The 27,654-nt window shown below is 37.0% G+C and overlaps 1 protein-coding gene across 5 annotated transcripts in view; it reads right to left on the bottom strand.

The window, feature by feature from the left end:
* Positions 1-1,327: 1,327 nt before the first annotated feature.
* LOC6032750 (protein CREBRF homolog) overlaps positions 1,328-27,654 on the bottom strand; it is a 34,485-nt gene continuing 8,158 nt past the window's right edge. Inside the window, exons 1-6 of one of the 5 annotated variants that reach the window (XM_038259809.1) lie at positions 13,064-14,060; positions 4,880-6,534; positions 4,609-4,814; positions 4,239-4,509; positions 4,054-4,176; positions 1,328-3,987 (exon numbers count right to left, since the gene is read on the bottom strand). In XM_038259809.1, the coding sequence (XP_038115737.1) occupies positions 3,884-3,987; positions 4,054-4,176; positions 4,239-4,509; positions 4,609-4,814; positions 4,880-6,488 (2,313 nt within the window). In that variant the 5' untranslated portion in view covers positions 6,489-6,534; positions 13,064-14,060 and the 3' untranslated portion in view covers positions 1,328-3,883. Of the gene's footprint in view, positions 3,988-4,053; positions 4,177-4,238; positions 4,510-4,608; positions 4,815-4,879; positions 6,535-13,063; positions 14,061-27,654 lie in introns of those variants that run through there. The other 4 variants (XM_038259810.1, XM_038259812.1, XM_038259813.1 and 1 more) reach the window with 4 other exon arrangements.

A 27,654-nucleotide genomic window follows, 5' to 3' on the forward strand; every position in this document is an offset into this window, starting at 1 on the left:
AATGATGACGTTTTGCTATACTTAAAAAACACTACAAGATGCTTTAACCTGATTTTGGAAACTCGCTTCTGACTCCCGGATATCGCAATACACACTTGTGACATAGACCAATTTATCATCAAAATGATTGTGCACGGGTCATACATGTTTTTGGAAAATGTGGAAAATTTTTCTTGTTTTTCACAAATTTATGTACACACATACTTTCTAAAGGCAAGGCAACCTTTTGTTTTTGAAAATATACTGATTAAGTCGGTTAAACCATTGATTTAAGCCTATTTTAGTTTGAATGGGAATTCTGTGCACACTTGTGACAAGTAGTACAATTTTACTTTCGAAACACACTTGTGACACGTGCTTTTCAGATTGTTGTTTACATTATTTACTGTATCTTTTAACTGGTGTAACCAAATTAGTTGAAACTTGGAGCGTTTGTTACGCGATAGTATAAGAACCGATTGCTTCAAAAAGTTTGGCTCTATCATTCATAATTTTGAAATTATTTACCAACAAACTTTAAAAATCGATTTTCTCGAAAAGTACTAAATGGTCGTTGTCACAAGATAGAACAACTGACGACATGATGTCATTCAAAATTGGTGCAATGACTATGAATGATTGTGCTTGATTTAATGTCCATGAAGGTTAAATGAAATGAAAAATAAATCACGTTTAGTAAAATGCGTCAACAATGAACATGTATAAAACCATTTTTGGATTTCTGCATTCTGAATCAAGATTTTCGAGTTTTTTTTTTTGCTGAAAAAATACAGAACAAACCGAAAAATGGCCTATCGGGAATAATGCCATTTACAGCCATAAATAAATAATTAAAAAATTACTTGAAATTCTGAAATAAAAATATTGCCTTTCAAGCTGATAGGGATAAGATCGTTTAGTAACAGATTGATCAAACATTTTTGTCAAAACAACCTTTTTTAGGCATTTTACATAATCTCAATCACTGCCGTAATTTTTCACATTGAATATGAGTGACCGTGGCCGTGATGTTACGGGTTTCGCCTTGTAAGCGGAAGTTGATGGGTTCGATTCCTGTCTGGCTCGGCAAAGTTAGGTCCCTCCAAAGAGTAAAACTACTCACTGGGAACACTGACCGGTAAGAGATGGGTTTACATTAGCGGCGTGCTGGATTTCCAATCCAGAGGTCGTGAGTTCGATTCTCGTACCGGGAAACAAAAATCTATGGTGGCATAACAGTCTTGTTAACATACAACACATGGTAAAATCGTTGTTGTTCGTAATGTGTCATCACATTCAATATTTTATTCATTCAATATGACTTTCGGAAATAAACATAACTCAAAACTGTGTTTAGGCTTCTTTTATTTCGAATGTTTATCTTATCCAACATAAGCACAGCTATTACATATGTTATGTTTATGATCTCCATGAAGTATTACAAGCATTTTGTTTGGTCAGAATATAGACTGATCCTCGCTGTAGTAGCTGATTCTTTTACAAATATATAATTTGATGGTACTTAGATGCTTGATTTTTAAGGTTGATGTTCAGATAGCATAAGAGGTCAATAACTTTGAAAGTCGAAAAGGTTGGAAATTTTGTAGGAGGAAATCTTTGACACCGCTCAATATCTTCATGCAGTTTCTTATACAATGTTGTTTGTGTGTATATGTATGTGTGTGTGTTTGTTTGTGTGTTCCTTTCTCAAATGGAAAATCGGTTCGTGGCTTAAAACACACGCGCAAGTCTTTTCGTGGTGCGTTCATAACGTCACGTTTTCCCTACAGTTCTATAATTGGTGCTCGGTTCGTTATGTTTTCTTATGGCATCGGCATACTCGTATTCTGGTTCTGGTCATTCTATTTGCGGTTTTCACAAATCGTTGCGCTTCCAACCTGGTCAGACCTATTTGTTACTTGTTTTTTGTTGTTTTTTGTTTGTTGCTGACTTTGTTCAACTTTTAGTTAAATTATTTGGTACTCTCTTTCTACCGTGCTATCGTTATTTTGTCAATTTTATGAGGTAGTAGTATCGACCAGATTTATTTTTTCCAGCATGTGCACTAATCCTAATTTTTAAGATCCCTAAATATCTGTTTTTTTTTTTGTTACACGTTTCTTCTCGCAGGTACCCTTAAAATGATATTCGCACGGTTATTTCAAAATCTGTGTAATTCGTTCAGTCCAAGTAAATAGTTTCTCTTCGTGGCTGCTGTTACTCGTTTTCGCTGTTTTCTGTGCTGTTTTTCGTACGGAAATTATTGATTGATGCGAAAAAGTGGGACTTATCTTTAGTTGTGTATGCAATGGATCAAAATACAGAGAAATGCATGACTTAATTAAAATGAGTCCAGCTCGACGAACGAAACGTGTGTTTAAAAGGAATCTGCTCTCTTCTCGCAATCAAATCAAACCAAACAATTTTAGGAACCTTCTAATATCTCTTTTATCAATTATACTCGTCGTTCTCATCTAGCGCCAATAAATTGATTTTGAATTGAACAATCCTACGCTTAAAACTATGCAATCCCTACGCTCTTTCGTTTAGAAAACTACCTTCCTTCAAAGTAAAAACCGAAAAGACACTCACTAACAAAGATAATCACAGATGTTGTTTTAATAAGAACAAACTAAAATAGAAAATGGAAAACTTGAACAAAACTGAATGCTATAAGCTATATATGTAAACGTGTTATGTTTTGGGCTCTGGAAGTAAGCAAATTGTTTCAACAACGTTGACATTGTAAATGCACTGTTAATCCTCGTTTGAATTGACCCCTCCGGGTAGATCCAATTTGTACATCACACGATGGTTGAAACAATTTACCGTCGGCCACCGGAACCAGTATTTCAAAAAAGTGAAAACTTTCCATCGTCGTCTTCGTTCCTGCTTTCCAAATTGAGAAACAATAAAAGAATTATACACCCTTACACTGGTAGCTCTCTGTAATTTACAGAACAAAACACATCATTTTCACTTTTTCGAAGCAAACCGAAGTAAAAAAGTATCTAACCTATTGCATTTTTTGCTTAGAATCATGCGCGAATGGGACAGCGTTGCGTCCAATACATATATGTAACAGAGAGGGGGGCAATATATGAATAATATAGCTGTTTGTAATATGATTAAAAAATATGTCGGCCCTAAAACTTACAACACTCTGACCGTTCTCGGCTCTGCTTAACTCTACCACTCGTTTCAGGATAAAATAACTCCTGCTTATCTCGATTTAATCAAACTTGATAGTAAGATATAGTTTATAATATGAATATATAAGGTACATACGTTATCATCAGCAGTTTCACATTCGTCACCAGATGCGAACGGATGCCGCACTCAACCCTAAGCTTGAGCGAACCACCCGCCCAGCCATCGTTTCCAAACAATTTCATCTCTTTCTTCGAATCAGTTAAACTTGAATAAAATGTTCGAGCCTTTAATCTCAACAAACCTTATGGAGCACTACATGCTGGCGTATCCATTCTACCTCACTTTTCCTTCTTCTGTTGCAGACAAATATCCTGAGCTCGAAGCTGTATCACTCTCGGTTCAACCGCAATCAGATATCACCACGTCGTTCGATTTCCGGGGGGGTCCAGTTTTACCGGTCCCGCCAAATTCACAAGCAGAAAACTAAAGTTTCCACGTATCTCCCTTAACCGTAGTGTTCCATATGGTGGTTCCACCTTATTGTGCCGCGGATGCACCGTACAAAAATGGCGGTCGTTTTTAAATGATTTTTTCTTGTGCACGAGCCATTTCTCAGCTCTCTCGGATGATTAAAAAAGATAGAATTGATTTTTCCTCTCCATCCGTCTCTCTCGCTGCTTAGCATCCTAGGTATTATCTTACAGTCTCATCAATCAAATCGTTCCGCCGGGTGGGGAGGCACCGATCCGCATTAAAACTCCTCCAGCACCTTGTCGATGTTGACGTGCTGGCCGGCCTTGAGGACCTCCAGGATTTTGTTGACAAACTCTGTCGAGTTTCCGGCGATTTTGATCTCTGCAAATATAAAGGGAACGTTTAATTTTGATTTCGAGGATTGAATCGACTTGTTGGTGTACTCACTGGTTGCAGTTTGGACGAGACCGTCCATCCTTTGCGAGCACTCCTCGACGGATTCGGTTGGGACCTGGCTGCACTTGGTCATAATGATCTGCTTCATTTGGTTGATACCGTTGATTAGGCGCTCTGTAGAAAGGTAGAATGCTAAATATCCACAACTCAAACGGGATAAAATAGTCTAAACTTACTGTGTTCCGTCTCCAGGCCGTAAAGCTTAAGTTTGTTAGCCTCGTGCTGGGCCTTCTTCTTGAGCCGGCAGGCCCGCGACGCGAGCTTGTTCTTCTCCTTGCGCGTCTTTGGCCGCGCGTTGAACGGCAGCTCGCTGACCGGCGTCATGTCGTTGATGACGCGCCCCAGCTTGTCCAGCTCCTTGCCGATGTTGTGCAGCTTTTTCGGATTGGGCGTCAGATCGTTGCCGTCGCCCTTGCGCGCTTTGCCACTGTGCTGTAAACGAAGGTTCTTAAGAAAATTATCAAGAGAAAAAGAGGTACACGTTTTTAATTCTGGTATCTGGTGCCAAGAAGGAGCAGCGTACGAGACGGGTGTTAGACTACAAACCTTGATACCGCGCACGGAACAGTTCGGGCTGAAGACCGGATCGGTGACCTCGTTCAGCACGTGCGGATCCTCGGTTTGGGTTTTGATGACCAGCCGCTGACCCTTGGGACCCTTGGCCTGCACGTTGTACTGCCAGAAGTAACGCTTGGCCTTGGAGCTACCGGACAACGGACCGCTTCTGGCGCCATCCTCGATGTCGGAATCGTCTGCAGGAGGAAATAAAAGGAAGTTTAGACTCAACAAAAGGGTCACCCCCCAATCACAAACTCACCATCACCGCTGGAAAAGTCCTCGTAGTGTTCGCTGTCGTCTGAATATCCCTCATCGTGTGAAAAATCCGGAGCTTCCGGGCTAAGAACGCTGCCGGTGCTCAGCGACGAGGTTGATCCTGCCTCGGCCACACTTCCAGTCGACAGCAGATGCGGACGGGGTTCACGGCGCTGCCACATCAGCATATCCATGCCCACGTGAGTCGGAGCCGACGAGGACAGCCGGGACATGGTACCACCGCTCGTGCCGCCAGCACTGCCAGCGCCACCGATTCCCGAGTTGGTGCTGGAACCGGCTTGCGTTTGCAGATGGTGAAGCATACGGCGATTGCTGAATCCACCCGGGCTAAGCGAAGTTCCGTTCATCAGCACCGACGAGTTTCCGGGCACGGATTGACCCAGCATCATGCCGCTCCGATCGGCTCCGGTGTTGCTCATCAACAGCTGCTGCAAGGTGGAATATTTTGGATTGTACTGCACCTGACCCACGTTGCCTGGGTTGTTGTTGGTCACATTCTGGGCCTTTGACTTCTCGGCATTTTCCATCTTGATCAAGCGACTGTTGTTGTTCATGGCATTCATTTGAATTTGCTGATGAAGTCTATTGTGGGTCGGCGGGGTCAACGTTTGTGTGAATCCCAGCGACGGACTGGAGCTGTGACTTCCAGGGGAAAAGGCCGCCGGAGAGCTGACATTATTCGAAGTGTTGTACGGAGAAGTGGAGATTTGGGTGTGATCTTCGTAAATTTCACAGTTTGTTGGAAGCAGCAGATCGTTCGTCAGATGCACATTGCCGGACATGACCATATTGTTGTTTGCATTCGTATTTGATCGTAATATTTGCTGTGGCAGACTAGGCGATAAATGAATTGCACTTCCACTTCCACTATCTCCGCTGAGATTCGGCGAAGGCTGGCTCAAAGTAGGATTCAATAGCAGCAGATCTTCGTGCAGTAAATCAGTTGCAAAGATATCTCCCAGCGTGGCATCACCAATCAGTTCATCCTTATCCAGCTGGTAAATATCGTCTTCATCCATGTGAAACTGACCCTGCTGACCGGTCAAATGCGCCACAGAGGACACCGTCGACGACGGAGACACAATCTGACCAAACGAATCCGTGTTCCAAATTTCAGTACCCCCAAATCCACTCATGTTGATCGTCCCAATCTGAATACCATCACTCACGAATCCACTCTCGGAGATGTTCTGCAGCGTAAAGATCGTGTCCACCGGCGTCGAAGTGTTCAAATTGGTCCCAGCACTAGTCGTGATGAAGCTAATGTCCTGCAACATCTGCGGCGACTGACTCTGCTCAATATCAAACACGTACTCGGACAGATCAACCGGGGCGACCCGCTGGTTACCGCCACTGTTGCGGGACGGAATCGGAACCGAGGCCGTCGTCAGGATCGGATTGCTGCTGAGTGCGTCCATCATGCTGTGCTGGTGATGGTGATGATGGTGCTGGTTGCTGCTCGGCGATGGACTGGGCGACGCGGACGACTCTAGCTTGATCGAGGAGTGGCCTAGGCTGCTGTTGGACTGATCGTAAAACTCCGGAACATTGAAGAAGCCGGTATGACCTTGAGCGTTACCGACACCGCTCATATCCGTGGTTGTGCTGACCAGACTCAAATGGGAATTATAGGTGACTCTGTGGAAAGGAAAGAGGGAAAAATATGTGTAAGGGATGCTGTTTATCAAAAACTGGAACTTCTTTTGTTGTTATTTAAACCAAAATTTAATAAATTCATACACAATTACTAAAACAAACGTTTCTTGGTCCCCCATGGATCTTGGTTGAGAGCCTACTCAAATTAATATAAACTCATTATTAATTCATTTTTTTATGCAAATAGGAAATTGTCAAACGAGGCAAAAAAGTAGTTCTGCAAGTAATTTTTCGATGTAAAATTCAAAGCATTTTTGATTTTGATAATTCGTAAATTGATCGAGAACCGAACGAAAATATGCCTTATTTACAGCTGGCCCATCGAACCTTTGCAAAACTATCCCGAGTGATATATATAATTTTTTAATATGGTTCACTATTTTTTCTTTTCCTGATTTGAAAGGTGTTCTAGAAACCTTCCCAGAAAAAAGGTTTTTTCTGCTAAAACCACCCTCGTTTCATCCTAAGGACAGGCCTAAGTCAAATAAAATGACAACAACCAAGTCCAATGAGCCCAATTGTCTTCTTACAGTTATACAAATTTGCTTTGTTTTTGATTCCGAGTCTCTTTGTATCCAGGTTTTTAAGCGAAGATGGCGTTCGAAATGGTGACCGTCCGAAATGTCAAAATCGCGCAGTGGCACCAACATTAGAAAAAAATGTGGCTGTCATGCCATGGTACACTTTTTTCGTAATGTTGGTATCACCGCGTGATTTTGACATTTCGTGCGTTCATCATTCGAACGCCATTTTCGTTTAAAAACCTGGATACGTTGCATTTTGCGAGAGTATAGAACTCTCGCGCTTACAGCAACAACAAATTGTGTTCATTGAAACAGTTCATCCGATTGAGTAGATTATTTGGATAAATGACCGCCACTTAGCTACCGAATCTTGGTGGCCGATACGGCAAAGGCACGGTTCACTATGCCGAAAGCGGTGGGTACGAGTCTCGGTATCGGCACTTTTTCTGTTTTTGAAAGATGAACTTTTTAGGAAAATGCACCCATGAGTAAAGTACTCTCGGATATTTTGGGTCCTTTCCGTTCATTCATAGTATCATGTTACTACCGAACCGTGCTCTTTATCCTCTCGTGTGCCGATTCCCAGTTCTAGGTGTAAGAATTCATACTCTACTTACACAAATTTAATATTTATTACCGTGACTATTGTAGATGCTGTGAAGTTGATTAAAAGGCGAATAATTTTCAGAATCATTTTAATCCACATAATGTATAATGTAATTTAAGGATCTACAAAGTTTTCCGGAAATCATCACCGTGACAAAATTTCATAAAATAAAGCAAATCTAGATCTTATTAATATTTAATGCCAACCAATATCTCACACCGATCTTGGTTCGTGCCACTCGTGCAGCCCCCTCCAATGCAGAAGGTAAACATTTATCAAAGCTCGTTTTTCTCCTTCTCATTCCACTCTGCTAGATTTCCGTCAAAACAAACCCGCTGGCTTATGTATACAAGCCACATATTTACAAACATTCAACATAGCACATAGCTTCGCTGTATGTACGTCCGATGCCGATTCTGCTTAGATTTCGCTTTGGTATGATGGTTGATGGTGGTATCGGTAATGGCTAGCCAGCCAGCCCGCCTCGAAACCGGCTTCGAGACCCAAACAACGCCAAGTGCGGCTAGAGAGGTAAACAATGTTATAAATAAACACCTCTCTCAGGAAAAAGCCTTGAACTTCACCTCCACTGACTGTGGGGAAGTGGGGAGGTGGTGGGCAGAAAAGCCCTACCAAGTGTTGTATAATCACGGCCTGCTCTGATGGTGTTGAAACACGCGCCTCGTGACGTTCTTCCTGTCCCGAAACCCAACTCAACTCCTGATGGTTTACATCATTGTGCTTTTCATTGTTGAATTTTCACCACCCAAGTAACCGCGAGGCACTAAATAGCGGCATTAAATCAGCATTATATTGGCATTTAATACCAGCAAATAATGCTTCAAAACATTAAATCAGCACTTTTCCCTTGAGAAATATTTCAAGTGGCGCACAGTGATGCCGATTTAATGCCTCACCGAAAGCTCGAACAAAAAAAACTGCTTTATCGACGTCAAGGCTGGGGAAAAAAAAGGACAGCTAGCTGCTCCACACACTTGGTGGTGGGCCTCCTTTGATTTTTTTTCTCCTGTTGCGTGTCATGTATGAGTGTGACACTTTGATGTTATTCTTGCATTTTTCTCGTCGATCTCCAGGATGCGCGCCAGCCAACTGATGTATTCTGAAATGAGTGTTTGTTTTGAAAGTTTTAATCGATGTGGTTGATGCATCGAACATTAAGGAAGACTTTCTTTCTGCTGTTTAGAGTCTCTGGTTCATGAGAAAAACCCGTTGTCATTGCGTTGGACGAAAATTATTGACGAATCACTCAGCAAATTGCGGCCATCCAGTCAAGTACAGTACAATCAATTACGGAAGGCTTGGGGTTAATAGGGACAAGTACTGGCTAACGGCTAACGTAAACTAGTTTTCCGAGGAGTGCTTGGTCCACGGTTGGCAAAATTTCACAATGTGTATCAGACTTCCGGAAAGCAGCTTATTGCTTGTAAGAAAAGTCATTCAATTTACCTGAGAACTTTTGATAATTTCCTTTGTCCTATGGACATATGTTTTGAAAAATTTGGCTTAATTACAGGCTGCAGTTTTCCACACAAAAAAAAACAAAAAAAAGCACTTCAATCGGCGGGAATTGAAAACCCAGTTCACGCAAAATTAAAACTTATGCACACTGGAGGAACTGCGCCTTAGCCCGCTCGCTTATTAGAACGGTATGATGGGAGGAGGATCAAAGTCAATAAGAGCGTGTCTGGCTGAAATGTTTCCCGTATCGATGGGTTACTTTGTTGATAAACATCAAATGCTTTGAAGCACATTTTCAAGGTCGTAAATGGTGATTTAATGCCAGTTGTAATGCTGCAAAGTTTTGGTACTATGAGGCATTCGCAAAGCTTATTTACTACTTCAAAACATTCGAGTGCTGATTTAGTACTAAATTAATACTTCAATTTAGTGCTTGTGGTTACTTGGGCATCCCTACACAGCTCACAGCTTGCTTTATTTACGATCCGTGCACGAGCGTAGGAAGTGATTTTCCTTTGTTTTGACACGATCAGGTTCGTGTCCCAGAGCGGACTTCCTGCCTCTTCCTCGAGCTACATTAGTCAAGATTTCGGGCGGACTGGGTCAATATCAATCTTCATTCAATTAAAAGGAAAAATTAAAAATAGGATAAAACTCATAATACGACAAAGTGGTTCCGCAAACAGCTTAGCCACCCTAATCTAGCGCCACCGTCATTATTTTGTCGCAGTGTTATATTTTTAGCTCAGCTTTTTCCGTTGAAAGTGAAGAAGGATCCGAGCATCGTTGGATGTGGGCAGCTAACGAACGTCTAAAGCAGAGTACACGTACTTGTCATGAAGGAAAGCTAAGAAGAAAGAATGTATTTGGGCGCCACAAATCTTGCACCATAATTTCCATCGTGTTGGATAACAGAGAATGAAGGCTACCTGGTGATTAGCAAAGAAACAGGGTTGTTCCATAAATAGAAAGGAATTTATGATGATTTAATAACATCGTAGCGTAAAACTTTACGATTTCTCTAATTTCTCTAGGCTACGGCCCAGTTATCGAGCGTCCAGTTAAACAACAAAACAAATAAAAAACTGTTTCATTTTAAAACTAACGTAAACTGGGGACAATCGGGATACATGGGGCGAATTGGGACAGCAGTTTTAACCATGTTGGAGCACAATATTTTGATTTTTCTAGTTGGTTTCGGTTAGAACAGACTCAGGCCAACAAAATGTGTACATTCATTTCCAAATTAAAAAGCTTTGAGTGCTCTAAAAACTGCTGTCCCTATTAAGACTGTAGTCCCGGTTCACTCCAGATTACGGTAACAAATTTCACAAAATGCTATCAGAGTGCTTTTGACTTGCACGTTTAAAAGTATTCATAGAATAAACCGTGATTTGAATCAAAACATTATGGTCTTCATTTATTTTAAACGTTTAAAAGTTTACGAAATGTCAAGTTTGCTTTTACGAATGATATCGTTCTCAGTGTTTTCACGAACACTTTTCCAGAGTTTTTTTTTATTGAAAAGGTCCTATAACATGTGAAACACAACAGTTTATAGGACCTTTAAAAAAACTCTAGATTTGTTAGTTCAAATGTTCAGAGGTTTTCACAAGTTTTAGAAAGCCTTTGGATCTTTAAATGGATAAATATTTTTAGTAAGGAATGACTTAAAGAACAATTCTAGAGTGATTTTTTTAAAGGTCCTATTAACATATGAAAGAAAAATAATAATCAAGTTTGAATTGAGAAAACCCCGGAAAACTCTCCCTTTTTAAATCAAACTCACAGTTAAATTGAAATGTCTAATTAACAAAAGCTTTGACCAAATCAAAAAAGGAATTCAATGTTCAAAAATTGATAAAATTCCATACAAATCCGTATTATGCGTGAAATTACTTACAAAAATTCCGGCCTGTTAAAAATCCGCGAAGAGGGTCGAAAATCCGTATGGTAAGGAAAAAATCCGTACAGTTGGTAGCCTTACTTATAACAAATCTTGTTAAATATTAAAAAAACATTTTGTTAGCATTCAAATCAGAATTTTAAAATAACTTTAAAAAAGTTTGGATTTATCTTTAAAACCTGAAAAGGGCAATCAAAAATGTGAAAATTGAGTCTAAAAGTAAGGGCAGGTCTTATTTAAAGTATTTATTTAAATAATGGACCCAAAAAGTTTTAAAAAGTCAAAAGCTTCCTACATCATTTGAAAGATAACGTTTCTTCAAAAGTCTTTATCCATAAAGTATGCCACGCTAAAATCAGTTATCATTGTGTCCTCCTTAGGTAGGCCACTGCACATATTTTTTAAGGTTCGGCCCTGACTGAATTTTTTTTTAAAAATTCAAAATGTACGTGTTTCTGGGAACCCTGAAGTTCATGCGAATTAATTCTGGGCAGAAATTTTGTGGGACGGTGTAATCATATCAAGCATGTTTTGCTCGTTGAAAAAATATTTGGATTTTTTTTGTAAATTTACAATGTAAAGCACCGCAAAAATATATCGTCTATACACAAATATTTTTGAAGCTTATGATTAAAAAACAACTGGACTGGTGTATGATTCATTTTATGACACTTTTTTAATTTTGTGGCTTGTTATTTATTTATTTTATTTTTTTATTGCCCTTCCCATTTTTTTCAACTTCAAAAAAAAAATGTTGCAATATAATTTAATTTTTGTGAACTGTTGTTTCACAATTTTTTTAACTCTTGTTTTATGTTAAGTTCTTTAATTGTAAATGGTTTTAACCAGATCGGTTCAAATTTTATTCTTTAGTTTCAAAAATCCATTTTTTGTATGTACTTATTTTTAGTGACATTGCGATTGCCTACTGTTATAAATGTATAAAAATGTGTTTTCACATATATCCAGATCTCACCTAAATGTATGTAAACTATGTCCGGGTCCATTATCCGACCCATCGTTGCTTTCCAACGAGTCCAAAACATTGAAGATATGGCAACCCGGTCTCGAGATATGTACACTTAAGTGATATTGATGTACTTTTTGGATGCCGGCTCTCACTTAAATGCATGTAAACTATTTCCGGATCCACCATCCGACCCATCGTTGGTTAGGTTATCAAAAGATATTTCAAACGAGTCCAAAACATTGATGATCTGGCAACCCTGTCTCGAGGTATGGCCACTGAAGTGATATTTATGTACTTTTTTATTCCGGATCTAAAAAATAGATAAAATTTTTGTACAATTCCATCATATCAGCCATTGTTGGTAATAAGTGAGGAAGGCTTCAACCACATAGGTGGATTAAGTTAGTTTGTTAATCTATGATTCCTAAATTCACAATTTCAAAAAAGGCTCAAAGTGCCCTATTTTATCAAAATACTGAATAACCTTTAAATAATGTATTCTTAATAGATTAATTCTAAAACAAAGGCTATTTAAATTGTTTTCTGAAAAAAAAAATAAAAAAAAATTCAAGCTCGGCCCGATATTTCGAAAATCAACCTTGATTATTTTTTAATTAGTTTTTGTTCATGATTATTGTCAAAAGTTCCAAGGTTCTCTTCGTTCTTATGAATAAATCACAGATTGTTTACAGGTTTCCCAGCTACAAGCATTTTCATTTGCACAGAAATATTTCAGGAAAAAATGACAGAACATTTTCAGTCTCTAGTTCAATCCTCATCTCTCTTTTAAAATTATCTTTCAATCAAGTTCGATCCAATCAAAGCCCCAATTCACAGTCTCCTACAAACTGTTACCCTTGAAAGAGTTCATTAACACCGATTCTACTAGCCATGTGACGCTAGCATTCCTCTAGTATCTTCGTATGGTTTTGTTTACTATTCTACAAACTAGCTTGGGCTGTGCGGTGCGGGTTGTTCTGAATAGATCAAATTAGTGGCAGAAATTCCTTAGTTGAGTGACTTACATCGAATTATTCAGCACACACCACCAAACCCACCACTAGAACGCACACACACACACTCGCGCCTAATGGGGCTGGTTTTTCCACTTTTCGGCTTCTGTGTGTGTGTGAGTAGTGTTGTGATCTGTTCAGTCTTGTTATTCTTGTTTTGGTTCTGGTTTATGTACTCGCGAGCGCGCGTGTGTTTTGTTGTTGTGCTACAGCACACTTTGTGAGTTCATTCACTTGAGTTTTGCCTCTTTTTATTTTACTTTGCGAACTTTTTCGACTTTTCGTTAGTGGTCACTCTATTTCCGCGTTAGAATGTTGTTGTCTATTTTTGTGAAAACGGATTTGAGCCTCTTCTCTTATGTTTATTACCACACAATTTTTCGCCTTTACGATATTGTTTTTGTTTTTCTTCGAATTTAAATTATTATTGCGTTTGTTCCACTTTTTCCTTCCACAACAATAACAAATTAATCACCGCCGTTTTTTTGCGCTCATTCGAGCATGTGCTCGCCCGAGCTGATAAGATAAGCTGACCGTCGGTTATCAGTGGCGTAAATTAGCACACGCAAGCAGGACCATCGCCATTCACTGCTCGGACGTTTCCTGCCCGACGGCGGCCATTTTTGCTCACTTTTCAAGTTGGCACTTTACCACTTCCTTTGTGCTGAGCTCCTTCCAACGTGTGTGCGCGCGGCGCGACACTACTAATCAAATTTGAATTGAAACTATGCCCAGACTTTCAAAAAAAAAAAACCAACGCGATAACACGTGCCCCCGAAGCTGGCACTCCGGAATCAATAAGCCGAACTTTGGCACTCGTGTCACGAATTAAAACTCAAATCCTTCTTTTGTTGCTTGCCTTTTTCGCGACTTGCCTAATCGAATCAGCTCACCAACATATAAAGAGCGCGACAACAAAATGATGTGGAAACCTTTCAAACTCGTTTGTCCAAGAGCGAAAATACAAAACGCGACTTTTGTTTATCAACGACTGTGCACGACTGACCCGCCAGCACACAATTCAACGGGCCGAACCCGATCGCGAGCGGATCTTCGCTCGCGCACTCACACCTGGCAAAAGGCGACACTATCTCGCGCGATTCTTTTATTCATTCATTCATTTGCTATACGCTGCTGGTGGACAAATGTTCGTGCGCGAGGCGTGAGTTGTGGTGCGATAATTCGGGATTCCGATTCGTGATAGTACACAGATATTTACAAATACCCGCACAAATGTATCAAGTACGCCAGGTTGAAAGTATTTAAACAAAACTATTAAGAAAGCGAGTTTTTTTTTGCCTAGTGCTCTCGATTTCGCTTGAACTAAGCGAAGAGAGGATGTATTATGGAGATATTTGAGGTGGTTTTAGATGTCAACATCATTTAGCTAGAAGTTGGGATTATCAGCGGGATTATATTTTACGTCCCGCCCGTGTGGATCAATCGGACCGCGCACTAGACTTAAAATCCAGAGATCGCCGGTTCGAATCCCGCGGCGGGCGCTCTAAAATTCTTTGGGTATTCGGCGCCGTCGCTCCGTGCCATACTTTCATACACTTAGGAGCCCAGGGCGGCGAAGTCCTTGTAGATTTTAAAAGGAAGACATTAGTGGTTGGTACTAGCAATGGTGGCCGACAGCTATAAAGTCAACTTCGTTTTCGTTATATTTTATGACGTCACATGCCCAAGAATTTGCTTTAACTTTATATCCATTACTTTGTATTAATAACTAAACAAATTTTAACAATTTGTCTCTGTGATTCTTGTCCTAAGCTTGCTGAGATTCCTATGTAGTTACCAAAAGAGAACACAGTGGCATCAATTTGTCAAAATGCACTCTGAAATGCAATTAAGTAAACAAATCAAATTTCAAAAAAATGTTTTTTTATATGAAAACTTATTAGGCCGTTGCAAATATTTTTCAAAGTTTTATCGCCCCCTTCAAGACCGGCCAGATAAATCGGGGGGATTTTTTTTCAAATAACCTGTTTGAGATTGTATTAAATTATTTTGAATTTTTCAGAAAATCCAATGTACAGTACCGCAATAGTAGTTTATGCAACAAGTTGCGAAAACAAGATTTTTTCAGCAGGAGTCGTACATTTATTCAACGAGGTTTACCGAGCTAGATAAATACGACGAGTATTGAAAAAATCAAGTTTTGCAACATTACAACATTTTTTGCTATTCCGAAAAAATCTTTTTGCATGGAATTTTAGGTACAAAAAAACAATAATTTCGTCAATACTTAGATATTTTCAAAACTAATGATTAATGTACTCTTTCCATTCAAATGTTGGAATCAATGCTTGTAATTTTGATTTTTATATTTTTTAGCAACGGCTTTAGCGATATAAATGCAATTATAAAAAATGAGCCAACTTTAGCATTACATGCATCACATTAAAATGTATCTAGAGTTCAGTTGCTTTCTCTTAAGGGGTTACATACATGTAAGAAATCAATTTATTAAATCCACTAAAAAGATCACTCCTGAAAGTTTCATGAAGATATTTCATGATCAAACTGAGTAATAGATGACCGATTCTTCGGCTCCTTTTCAAAAAAAATCCCAAGTTTTTTTCAGCGTTTTGGCTGTAGTGGCATAATTAAAGAAGAAACCCCCCAATGTTATTACATATTTGAAAAGATATTTAATTTCCAACATAGAAATGACATGCATAATGAACAATATTATACCTGTGCTTCTCCTGAAATGAAAATGTAGCGTGACGGGACAACATCGTAAAACTGGAATTTAAAAGGCACACCAAAAAAATCGACACAGTTTTGCCAGATTGATTTTTTAAAACTTTTGCTCTCCTACACATTATCACAAATTGAAAAACGAATCTTTTGCTCCTTGAACTGAAAGATTTGGTTGAGATTTGAGTTTTTGCCAGCCATTTCTTTTCGTGACGGGACAACGAAAGGAGCAGATTTATGGAAAAACTCCTCTCCCATTCAATGACTTGCAGACCTTATTTGGTCAATATTTTTGGCATTTCAGATAAGAAAACGCATTTAAAGCACATTGCAATTATTAGATCATAACTAAAATGAAATTTTTCATATAAAAAATCACATTAAAAATTGAAAAAAATGACATTTTGGTGTAGCTTTGCTAAGAATCGGTCAGATGATTTAATCTCAAAATTTTGCCTTGCTCAAAGCGGGTTGTAAAAATTTGTCATTTTTTACGGGTGCCACGATATCTCGAGATGTAATTGTCTGAAATAAGAGGTGGAGACTCTCAAGACACCCGGCGTAAATGACAAAGCCCGATTTTAAAATTTAGCTTTTTTAAAAAAAATACAAAAATCAAAAACTGATTATTTTTTATTTTAATTTTTTGTTTATTTTTTTGTCATCAAAACTTGATTTGCAAAAAAAAAACACTATTTTTATTTTTATTTTATTTTTTGATATGTTTTAGAGGACATCAAATGCCATTTTTTCAGAAATTTCCAGGTTGTGCAAAAAATCATTGACCGAGTTATGATTTTTTTTAATCAATGCTATTTTTTTCAAAAAATTTAAATATTGATCGCAAAAATTTTTCAACTTCATTTTTCGATGTAAAATCAAATTTGCAATCAAAAAGTACTTCAGTGAAATTTTGTAAAGAGGCACCGTTTTCAAGTTATTGCCATTTTTAGGTAACTTTTTTGAAAATAGTCGCAGTTTTTCATCTTTAAAATTAGTGCACTTGTTTGCCAACTCTTGAAAAAAAAAAATTTTAGAGCTCTATATTATGCTTTTTTTAACTTTGTTGATACGACCCTTAGTTGCTGAGATATTGCCATGCAAAGGTTTAAAAACATGAAAATTGATGTTTTCCAAGTCTCACCCAAACAACACACCATTTTCTAACGTCGATATCTCAGCAACTAATAGTCCGATTCACTATGTTAAAATATGAAAAATTCGTGAAATTTTCCGATCTTTTCGAAAAAAATATTTTTTTAAAATCAAGACTTACATTTCAAAAGGGTCAATTATTCAATATTACGCCCTTTTAAAATATTACTCTTGGTTTAAAAAATTTGAAAATATTTTTTTCATGAGATCGAAAAATTTCACGAATTTCTCATATTTTAACATTGTATCATTAGTTGCTGAGATATCGACATTACAAAACGGTGGGTTGTTTGGGTGAGACTTAGAAAACATAAATTTTCCTGTTTTAAACAGTGTTTTTTTGCAAATCAAGTTTGCCGAAGACAAAAAAAAACCTTCAAAAGATACAGATTTTTGAATTTTATACATCATTTTTCATGGACAGCGGCCAAATTTGTATGGAAAATAATGTACTGCTCATATGAAAACACAAAAATAATTTCATCTTTTTTTTAAATTAACTTATTGAAAATCGGCCTTCGTCATGCACACGGGACCGAATAAACGAGTCTATACGAAGATTTTGAGTCGATTTGGTCAAAGCTGTGTTGAGATATCGTCGCACCCGTTATTTGAAACTGATAACTTCAAATAGCTATGTCTCGGCAACGATCGACCAATTGTCTTCAAAATTATTTTGTTGATGGATGAAAATGTATATTCTAATACCGTGAAATAGATTTAAAAAAAGTTTGACATTTTTTACGGTTCACATGTATGCAAGTTTCCTTTAAATTCAGTTTTAAGTTAATCGGGTCTCAACCGACTAAAAATATAAATCTCACATTCCAATTGAAATGCTGTCAAAACCAAACTTTTGGGAAAGCGGACGAGCTATCCGGTAAAAATAGTTACGAGTCTGAAAAATGAAGTCTGTCATATAAAAATAACCAAAAACCATCAAAACTCCTGTTTTTCAATATTATTATTTTTGAAAACGCTGTATCAGCACAAGGATTGGGCTTCAGATACATGTCATCCAGTTTTTTCCTGATTCTTTTTGTAACATCTTAGGCTATTTCCTCAAAAAAATTAAACGATAAAAAATCGTGACATCACCTTCAAAGTTAACTACTTTACTTGAAAATCCAAAAATCTCATAACGGCGTGTATTTTTTTAAGTGTATTTATTCAGAAAGCTCGTCCAATTTCCTACAAATTTGTCTTTGACCACTTATTGATATGATGCAACGGCATCGAGATACAATAATTTTTAAATTACGAAATACATGAATATAAAAAAAACGTTACTTAATTCACCTTTAGGTGGTTGGTGCCTTCCTCGCATTCATAAGGTGATTACAGTACACAGCCTCAAACAAGTGTATAAGTAACACTTATATTTATCAAAATATCTGACATCCGGCCTCAAAAAAGTGTATTAAAAACACTAAAGTACTTATAACTTTTGATAGGTTTGTCAGATCTTCAATCTGTTGGGCGCGTTGGATAGGTCTTTTGATTTTTCAACAAGATATTTGAGATCCGGCCTCAAAAAAGGGTAAACTTAGCCTACCATTGAAACTGGAACTGATGATTATTCACCAGTTCCTTAATTGAAATGTTAAAATTCTGTACGTTGAAATTTCAATAAAAAAAACCCTGATATGTTTTTGCTGGTTCAATCATGCTTAAAATGAGTAAATCCAAATTAATCAAAATTAAATCAAAAGTACAACGAAGAAAATACAAGTTTCCAATTCTAAAAACTGCTGCTGCTGTGCCTGTTCAGATTATAGTCTAGATTATGGTAATCATCTAACTCTTTGATTAATCGATTTACGAATTTTACAATTGTATTAGAAAATGGATTTTAAGACCATTTTAAAATATCCCGAGAACCAGGGAATCCCTGGAATTTCAAAAATAGTCTTCCCGTTTCCCGGGAAAATTATACTCCCTACGTGCTGGTTTGACGTTGAATTGCTGTAAAGACGTAAGAATCTATTTTTACCAAGCAACCTTAGAGTACAATGTGATTGCATCAAATTCAATAAGTCAAAAAATAATCATATTGCAAAATTGCAACATTGAAACAAACCATTCAACGCGCAATAAGCCGCCATGTCGCAATGTCAGCAGGAGCATAACCTCAATCAAATCAATAGAACAGTTATGGTCCCTCGCGAGCTCATATTTCCAATCAGCACTTTATGCACCGCACGGGGGTCCCAATACAAAACGCGGAGTTTCCAGTTGCCCGATTTTTTTTCACTGCACTCGACAAATTGCACCACACTGAAATTCGAGGCTTCTTGCTTAACGCTGATTTAAAGAAAAGTTAGTTCTATTTTTGCCCCGAACTCCGATTCCCACAGCAAGTTCTGCTCAGACACTTTGGAACCGCGTTGGGTTCGAAAGCGGTTGCGACATTGTCCTGGTTGGCCGTTGAAAGACCGCACCGAAGTTCATGGCCAGTGATTGACAACATTTAGCTGGGTTTGCTCAAATTTGCTTACGCAGTTGAGGCCCAACTTTGTGTGCAATATCGTTCATCGGTAATCAATTATACGCGCATGATAGGCTTCGATAGACATCAATCATAAGCCTTCCGAATGAAAACAGTATTTGCACAGGAAATTGTGTATTTTTCGTGTTAAATGGGGAAATTTCCAGATTAATATTTGTTGAAGATATTTTAAAAAATTGTTAAATTTCATTTATCTTAAACTTTGGCAACTCAAGTTTTACAAACTATATTCGTAACCTTGGTAATTTTTTTGGTGAAATTCGTGTAACACCTGCCAACTCACCCCAATCCTGCTGTTTATCACCGCAATTGACGTCGACAAATGGCACGCGTAGTCACGGTTCTTCTCAAATTTGCAGGGCGCGTGGGCGTCACCGTCAGATTGTTGGTTTGATACGGGGAAAAAGGACGAGCCCAGGGTGGGTTGGTTGAGAGTGGGTTACAACGCCGGTGTTGACGTTGGCTTGGTTCAAGGATGTTTTTCCGACACGTGGAACGGCGTGAAACCCCAAAGGTCTCGACACGAAGCTTTTCCCTTTGTTGACGATTTTCCTCTAGTGTGTGTGTGTGTGCCTTTTGCGTAGGAATTACGCAAAAATGGACTGTGGGCGAACTATTTGTTCGAGAGTCTTGTTTGGATAGTCTATCGGTTGCTCGTTATTCAGCGTGAAAGAGGAAACGATGAAGATAGCAGCTTGCCCTTTTACATGGCGATGTCCTTGTGGCTGCCGGCAGGATCAATTGTGGTGGGCTATTTTTAGTTGCTAGTGGATTTCACTGCATGGAATTTTGTTTTGTTGGAGGCTCTCATTTTGTACGTGATGCGGGTATCTAAAACTTTTGAATGATCATTTTTCATAAAGAAAGCTCAGGGCGTGGTGACATGTATGTTCTTAGAAACCACAAAAAAACACTTTTGATTTTTCATGATTTTTATCGTCTCACTCCCAAATTTGTCCGCTACTGGAAGGTGTTTAATAAATTGATATTAGTTAATTCATAATTTTTATATTTGAACGCATAAATGTCTCATATGCAAAAACAGCCTGGCGGTAGAATCAGCCTGTACGAGGTTTGAATCAACAAAATGTTTGTTGAATATTATCAACGCCGATTTTGCGTTGAAACAAACCTCGATTTTCTCGATTAAACAAAAATCTTTTGTTGTTTTGAAAAAGCTGCTTTGACATTTACGTTGACTCAACAAAAATTAGGATTTTCAAATCAACAAAACGTTTTGTTGATTCAAATATGCCTTATTTTTCTGCGTGTACGAGTTAAATTTTCGCGAAAAACTGGATTTCCTCCTGATTTCTAGAATAAAAAACTGGATGTTTTAGGGCTTTTCTGAAAGTGCACACAATTTTGAACCAAGTTTCAACAATAACTCAAAAGCGATGAAAATGCATATGGGACATTTATGTGATCATGGCAGCACAAAGATTATAGAGATGACAACCCTATCAAATGTTATGAGCACCTCAATGTTAGTTATACACTTTTTCGAAACCGGATTTAAGATATTTTGATTAAATTTATGTTCGGATCTACCTTGCAATTCGGGAATTTAAGATTTATCAAACAGTGAAACAATATGCTATTATTTGGCCATTAAGGCAAAACATTTATTTGAATAAATTTGTCAAAATTTGAATTTATTTTCTTTTAAATTATAGCTCCTTCAAAATATATTATGGAACAAAAACAATAATTTTCTAAAAGAAAAATCATGCCTCCGAATCCAACACAGTCCAGGCTCGATTATTCGAATGCCTCGGAAAAATTTCACTTCGGGTAAACGAATCTTCGGATAATCGAATCACAAAAAAGTCGTTTTCTAATTTTTGTTTGTCGAGCTTAATTATGTCCCATAAACTTCTCTAAAATGATTTAGAATTTTTGAATCCAAGATGGCGGCCAAAATGGCGGTGCGGAAAAATTGAAAAAAAATAATTTTTATTTAGAAGGCAATTAAAAATTCAAATTTGACTAAAATGGGGAACTCGAATTTGATGTTGAAAGTAAATAAAAAAAAATGATTTGTTTTTGGACCTGATTCGATTAACCGAAGTCCTATACAAACCTTCTGGTTATAGAACTTCGGATAATCGAAACTTCGGACAATTGAATCTTCGGATAATCGAGTCTGGACCGTATATTTCAACTTAAAAATTATAATACCATGAAGTTTAAAAATATGTTGTAAATATTATTTTAAGTTAAGGCCAATTGCTTTTTTTTTTTTTTTTTTAAGTACTTATGTATGATTTTAAAAGTCTGAATGATTTAGTATGTACTTTATTAAATCATTGGAAAAAAATCTTTTTTGCAAAGTTTTTGCCTTCTTCACCTTACTGAGGAAAGGCTACAAAATCACTCGAAAAAACGAAATTCTTAATTTGACCTCCTAAACCCACCTTCATGTATACTTATCGACTAATAATCACATTCTGAGCAAATGTCTGTGTGTGTGGTATCAAAAGTTATGCGCATTTAAGTGCACTTTTTAGAGGCCGGATATCATATATTTCGATGAAAACGTTGTCCGGATCTATCTGTCGATGGATAGGTGATCAAAAAACCTTTGCAACGAGTTCAAAAAATTTAAAATCTGACAACCCTATCAAAAGTCATGCGTACTTAAGTGTTATTTATGCACTTTTAAGAGGCCGGATCTCAAATATTTCGATGAAAACGTTGTCCGGAACTTTAATGCAACCTGTCGATGGATAGGTGATTAAAAGACCTTTCCAACGAGTTCAAAAGATTGAAGATCTGACAACCCTATCAAAAGTTATGCGCACTTAAGTGTTATTTTTGAACTTTTTAAAGGCCGGATCTCATATATTTCGATGGAAACGTTGTTCGGATCTATAATGCGACCTGTCGTTGGATAGGTAATCAAAAGACCTTTCCAACGAGTTCCGTAGATTGCAGATCTGACAACCCTATCAAAAGTTATAAGCAAGTGCCTTGAATTATGAAGATCTGACTACCCAATCTGATGTTATGCATTACCCTCTAAATGTGAGGAAGGCAACAACCACCTAAGGGTGGATCAAGTAAAGCTTTTTTTTAATCATGTCGTTTGAAATTTATGTAAAATTTTCAGATATTTTAAAAATACAATATTTTTAGAATTCTACTACAAAAAAGTCACTTTGAATACAGACAATCACTTTTAGGTGGTTACTACATCAACACAACAATTGAGTTCAAGTTGAAAATTATGTGTTCTTGAAAAGCACGGCCATTTTTTACGAATTTTTCTCAACATCCCTACACACGCACAGACATTTGCTTAGAATTTGATTCTGAGTCGAAATGTATACGTAATGTTGGGTCTAGGGCATCAAATTAAGATGTTCAATTTTCGAGTGATTTTATAACCTTTCCTCAGTAAGGTGAGGAAGGCAAAAACGTTTCAAGGTACCGATTTTTTTACATTTGTATGGAGTCGAGAGCAGACCACTGATGAAGTCTGCAAGTAGTAGACGAAATACGTATCTGTCAAGATATTAAAAATATATAGCGGAATTAAAAGGAACAACTCGTCTCTTTGTATTCTCATTTGTATGGAACTTTCTCTGCACTGCTGCCAAAGTGTATAAATTTTTGTTTGGACTAATGATGCAAAAGGATTTTTTCGCGAAAAAGAAAGTAGGGGAAATTCTCGTATGTTTGGCAGGTTAAGCACTCGCTCCTAACTCCATCCAATTTGCTGATTTTCACTATTTAAACAACTAATTTTGCAAAAATTTTGGAAGAAACTTGCTTGCTCACTTCATATTGAGCTATTTATCACTCGAGTTCAGTTGAAAACGCTTTTAATTAGCTTTAATTGAATGTCAAAGTTCTGACCTGCCAACATTAGAGGCACGCTGGAATTAGATGCTGTTTCCCTACTCACATAATTTCAGCCAAAAAAAAAAAAAATTATTCACATAAATTGATAATATTGGAAGAATTGTTCTTTTTGAATTCACAAAACCTTTTTTCAAAGAAAAAAATTACGAGCATTTACATTAATGTTGATAACAGTGTAGTTGTGCAAAATTTTTCTACAAAATAAATACACTGTGAATGCCATTTCCTGCTTTCTAGTAATAATTTATGTTATTCTAAAGAACAAAAACGATTTTAATTTTATTTTGAGTTTGTAAAATCTGTAGAGCATGATGATAAAAAATCCCAATCATTAGTGAAATTAGAGGTATGGATTGGAAACTTTACTTTGTATTCAAAATATTTGAAAGCTTTCTTGAGGAATTTCAACTTTGAACCAAATGTATGCGTTCAAAAAGTATTCTGATACTAACGTTAGCCTAAAAAACATTGTAATTTGATTTATAAACATTCCAGAAATATCCTTCTAGTCTCGGAAGAAAACCAGGAAATTGAAAATCGAAATCTGGTGGCCACCCTATCCGTTTTCAAACTTGGATTATGCTAATAAAGTATATCTCAGTCCCGGGTATTAGCCTAGACCTCACGCTACTATTCCTGGGTCATTTGTCATTGTCTGGCCCAGCCTAAAGATAGAAGCTAGCACCAGATATATCTTTAAACTTTCAATACCTTCAGAGTAATCAGGGATTGTCACGTAAAACTAGTTTCTTAAACGTGTTTTCCACCATAACGTCGTCAATTCCCGAAATCGTAATAACGGGAATCGAATTCCACGAAATTCCACAACAGATTTCGCTGGTGAAAGGTTGCCATTCACTTTCTCGACTTATCGTTTACCACAAGGGGCGCACCTCATCGAACCTCTACAAGTTCTCGGGTGGAAAAAGAAGAAAAAGGAGAAAAAGTTGTTGTTTTTCACTGGCAATCGTTTAGCAAACAACACTCACCCAGCCCCCGCAAATGTCAGAATCGAAACACCTCGATCCTCCTCCCCCTTCCCCAGCTTGTACCATATGGAAAGGGGTTGTTTTGCTGTCTAGCGACTTGAAATGTACGTCGTTCGGCATGTTTTTATTTGCATTGCCTGTAGAATCCCCCGTTCTCAGCAATGACGTCATCCGGGCGCGTGGCAATTTTGTTGTTGTTTTGCCGACTGAGATGTGTGTTATCGTGAGGTGTGTAACGGTAGTGGTAACAGTTGTTTTTGTTATTCTGCGATAGTGGACCACCGACCACTATTTGGAACGGGTTTTTAAACACATACTATAACCTGTCACTAAGCTGCTTCACTGTCAGACAGACACCAATAGTCAAGGACAGCGAATCAGAGAGGTGTGTATGTGGGGGCTGATTTGTGCTGTGCCTCTACAATACAAATGCCTTGGGTGAACGATTTGCATATTTGTGAAGCTGGGGGCTCGTTCAAAGCTTTCCACTTGCTTTTTACCCTGAATTTTAAACATTTCCTTGAGTAGATCATTTATGGAATATTGAAAAAAAAAACTCAGGGAAAATTCATTCATATCAAGTTTTCTTCTATAATAATTTTGATATCACAAAAACAACTAAAACCTTCGAATGACCAACTATAAGTGTCGTTTATTCACGATACTACAGACTAACCTGGCATCGTAGTGTAGTGTACTCAACGGAAAGTGTTGATCTTCCAGAGCCGCTGAGAGTGACTGTTTGCGTATTATGAGCACGTTGCAATTCGCGTCGACGATTTGAATTCCGGTGCTCGTAAACAACGCCCGGACACGTGCACCGTGACTGACTACAGAGGAAGTATGTTTTTTTGCTGTTTCTTCTTAGGCTTAGATTGGAACTTGCGTTACAAGATTACCCTGGCACGTGTAATATGTTTTAAGTGTCAGAGAATTAATGAGAGTCTTTGATATCAGACTGGGATTGGATAAAATGTATGGTTCTGTTTGATATAGTTATTTTTATAATATAATTCAACATTGCAATCTTTGGTCTAATTAGGAGTCCTAAACAATCTATAAAAAATAGATCGATATCCGAAGTTCAATTACACAGACCTACAACAATTGACAAAAATGATGTTTGTCCGTTCTTTTTTTTGCTAAAATTGCTGGTTCACGGCGTGTTTTCTGGGCAACCTTAAGGAGAAAAAATTGTCATCGCTACTATTAAATGTGTCTTATAGGAAATTTTCTCAGCTTTCCAATGCTTCTAAGAGCGAAATATTTCATCGGGAAATTTCTGAGATATCTATATTTTAAGTTTTTTGTTTTAAAATCCCTAATCATTTATTGGTATCTTTTAAATAACAGTCCAGGAAACTTGTCAAATGATGTGTTTCATGTGTCATTTACTCATAAAAATGTGCAAAATAAGACAAGAAACTACTTTGTAGAAGGTTGCAAACCGCTAAACATTTTGAAAATGAAGTTTTTACCGATGTTATGAATATGTGGGATTTATTCAGAAATTAAAATCATTAAACCGCATTAAAATATTATTTTTACAAGAACAACTAGATTATTACATAATTGTTGTGTACAAATAACACCGGTCTGCTCTGATCCAGCTTGGAATTAGTTGATACAACAGATTTTCTTCAGGTTTGAGATTGATGAGGTTTTTCAAAATTTTTATGAATTATAATATCATATTTCCTCAATCAAACATTAACCAGTTGCATGGATACAAAACAGGTTAATGTTTAATACTCGAAATTGAACTGCAAACTACTGTTGCAAGCTTTAGGAGAAATACTTTTCATTTGTATAAAATAATTGTTTTAGTTTTTTTGTATTAAATAATCAAGGAATTAGCAATATTTGAGAAGATTATAAGACTCTCATCTTCAATCTCATCTTTTTAAAAAATGTTTTATTTCCTGATTTTTGCTCAAATAGTTTGGAAAGGAAGTTTCTGTTTGATTTTTTTTTGTTGAAATGATAAATAATATTGTTCGAACAAAAAAAAGTTTGTGACGGTGTTTTCAGCATTCTGAATTGGAAGACTCGAGTTTTATTGCTACTTTCTAAGTGCATTTTCAAAAGTAAACATTATATAAAATTTTATATTTTGAGATGGATTTTCGGCTTGCAGTCGTTGAAAGTAGCTCAAACACTTATTTGTGTACTTTATCCAACATTGCAATCTTACATAAAGTACACAAATAAGTGTTTGAGCTACTTTCAACGACTGCAAGCCGAAAATCCATCTCAAATTAATAAACACAGTCGAAAAAGTCACATTTAAAATTTTATATTTATTTTAAACTCATGAAAATATGACTTTTGAAGCTTGCAACAGTTATATGTAGTACATTTTCGATTTTAAATCATATTTGTATTTATGTTCCTGGTTAATGTTTGTTAAAGAAAATATCAAATTTATTCATTAAAATTCAATAATACCATTCACAATCACAAACCTGCCAAAGTTTCGGTAGAACAAGCTAAATTAGAGCAGACACGTGATATTTGTACACCAAAAATATGTAATAATCTAATAATTCTTGGTAAAAAATATATTTTTACACTGTTTTATCATTAAAATTTTTAAATAAATCCCATATATTCAAAAACTCAGACAAAACATAATTTTCAAAATGTTTAGCGGTTTGCGACCTTCTACAAAGTTGTTTCTTGTCTTATTTTGCACATTTTGATGAGTAAATCACAAATGAAACACATCATTTGATAAGTATTCTGAACAGTTAGTATAAAGTTTCTAATAAATAATATGAAATTTAAAATCAAAAAACTTAAAATAGAGATATCTCAGAAACTTCCCGATGAAACATTTCGCTCTTAGAAGCATTGGAAAGCTGAGAAAATTTCCTATAAGACACATTTGAAAGTAGCGATGACTATTTTTTCCTGAAAAGTTTGTTCTAGAAAACACGCCGTGGGTTAAAATATTCAAAAATAAGCACTTCACGATTGTAGGCGCAAAATCAGGTGCCACGATAAATCAACTAAAATGCTGGGTCCCGTGTACATCATAAAGGCTACAAAGATTTTTTTTAAATTAGAAAATTGAAGCTTTAGATATTGTGGTACCATCAGATTTTAATTTTTAATCGTTGATAGTAGAGGGTGACGAGTGGGAATTCCCAGGAAAAAATTCCCGGGAAATCGATCATTTTTTGACCTCTCGATTCCCGGGAAATTTGGTCGAGACTCCCGGGAAATTTTATTCTTTTAAATATGAAAGCCAAATTATACAAACTAATCAGAAAAACATTTGAAAAAATCGAAATTGTTCAGAACATTGAGTGTTCAATGATCGATATTCAAGTTCGAATAAACCAATGCTTCTATAATCTTCTTACTCAGAAAGT

This window comes from Culex quinquefasciatus, chromosome 3 (assembly GCF_015732765.1).
Source record: "Culex quinquefasciatus strain JHB chromosome 3, VPISU_Cqui_1.0_pri_paternal, whole genome shotgun sequence".
Taxonomy (NCBI): domain Eukaryota; kingdom Metazoa; phylum Arthropoda; class Insecta; order Diptera; family Culicidae; genus Culex; species Culex quinquefasciatus.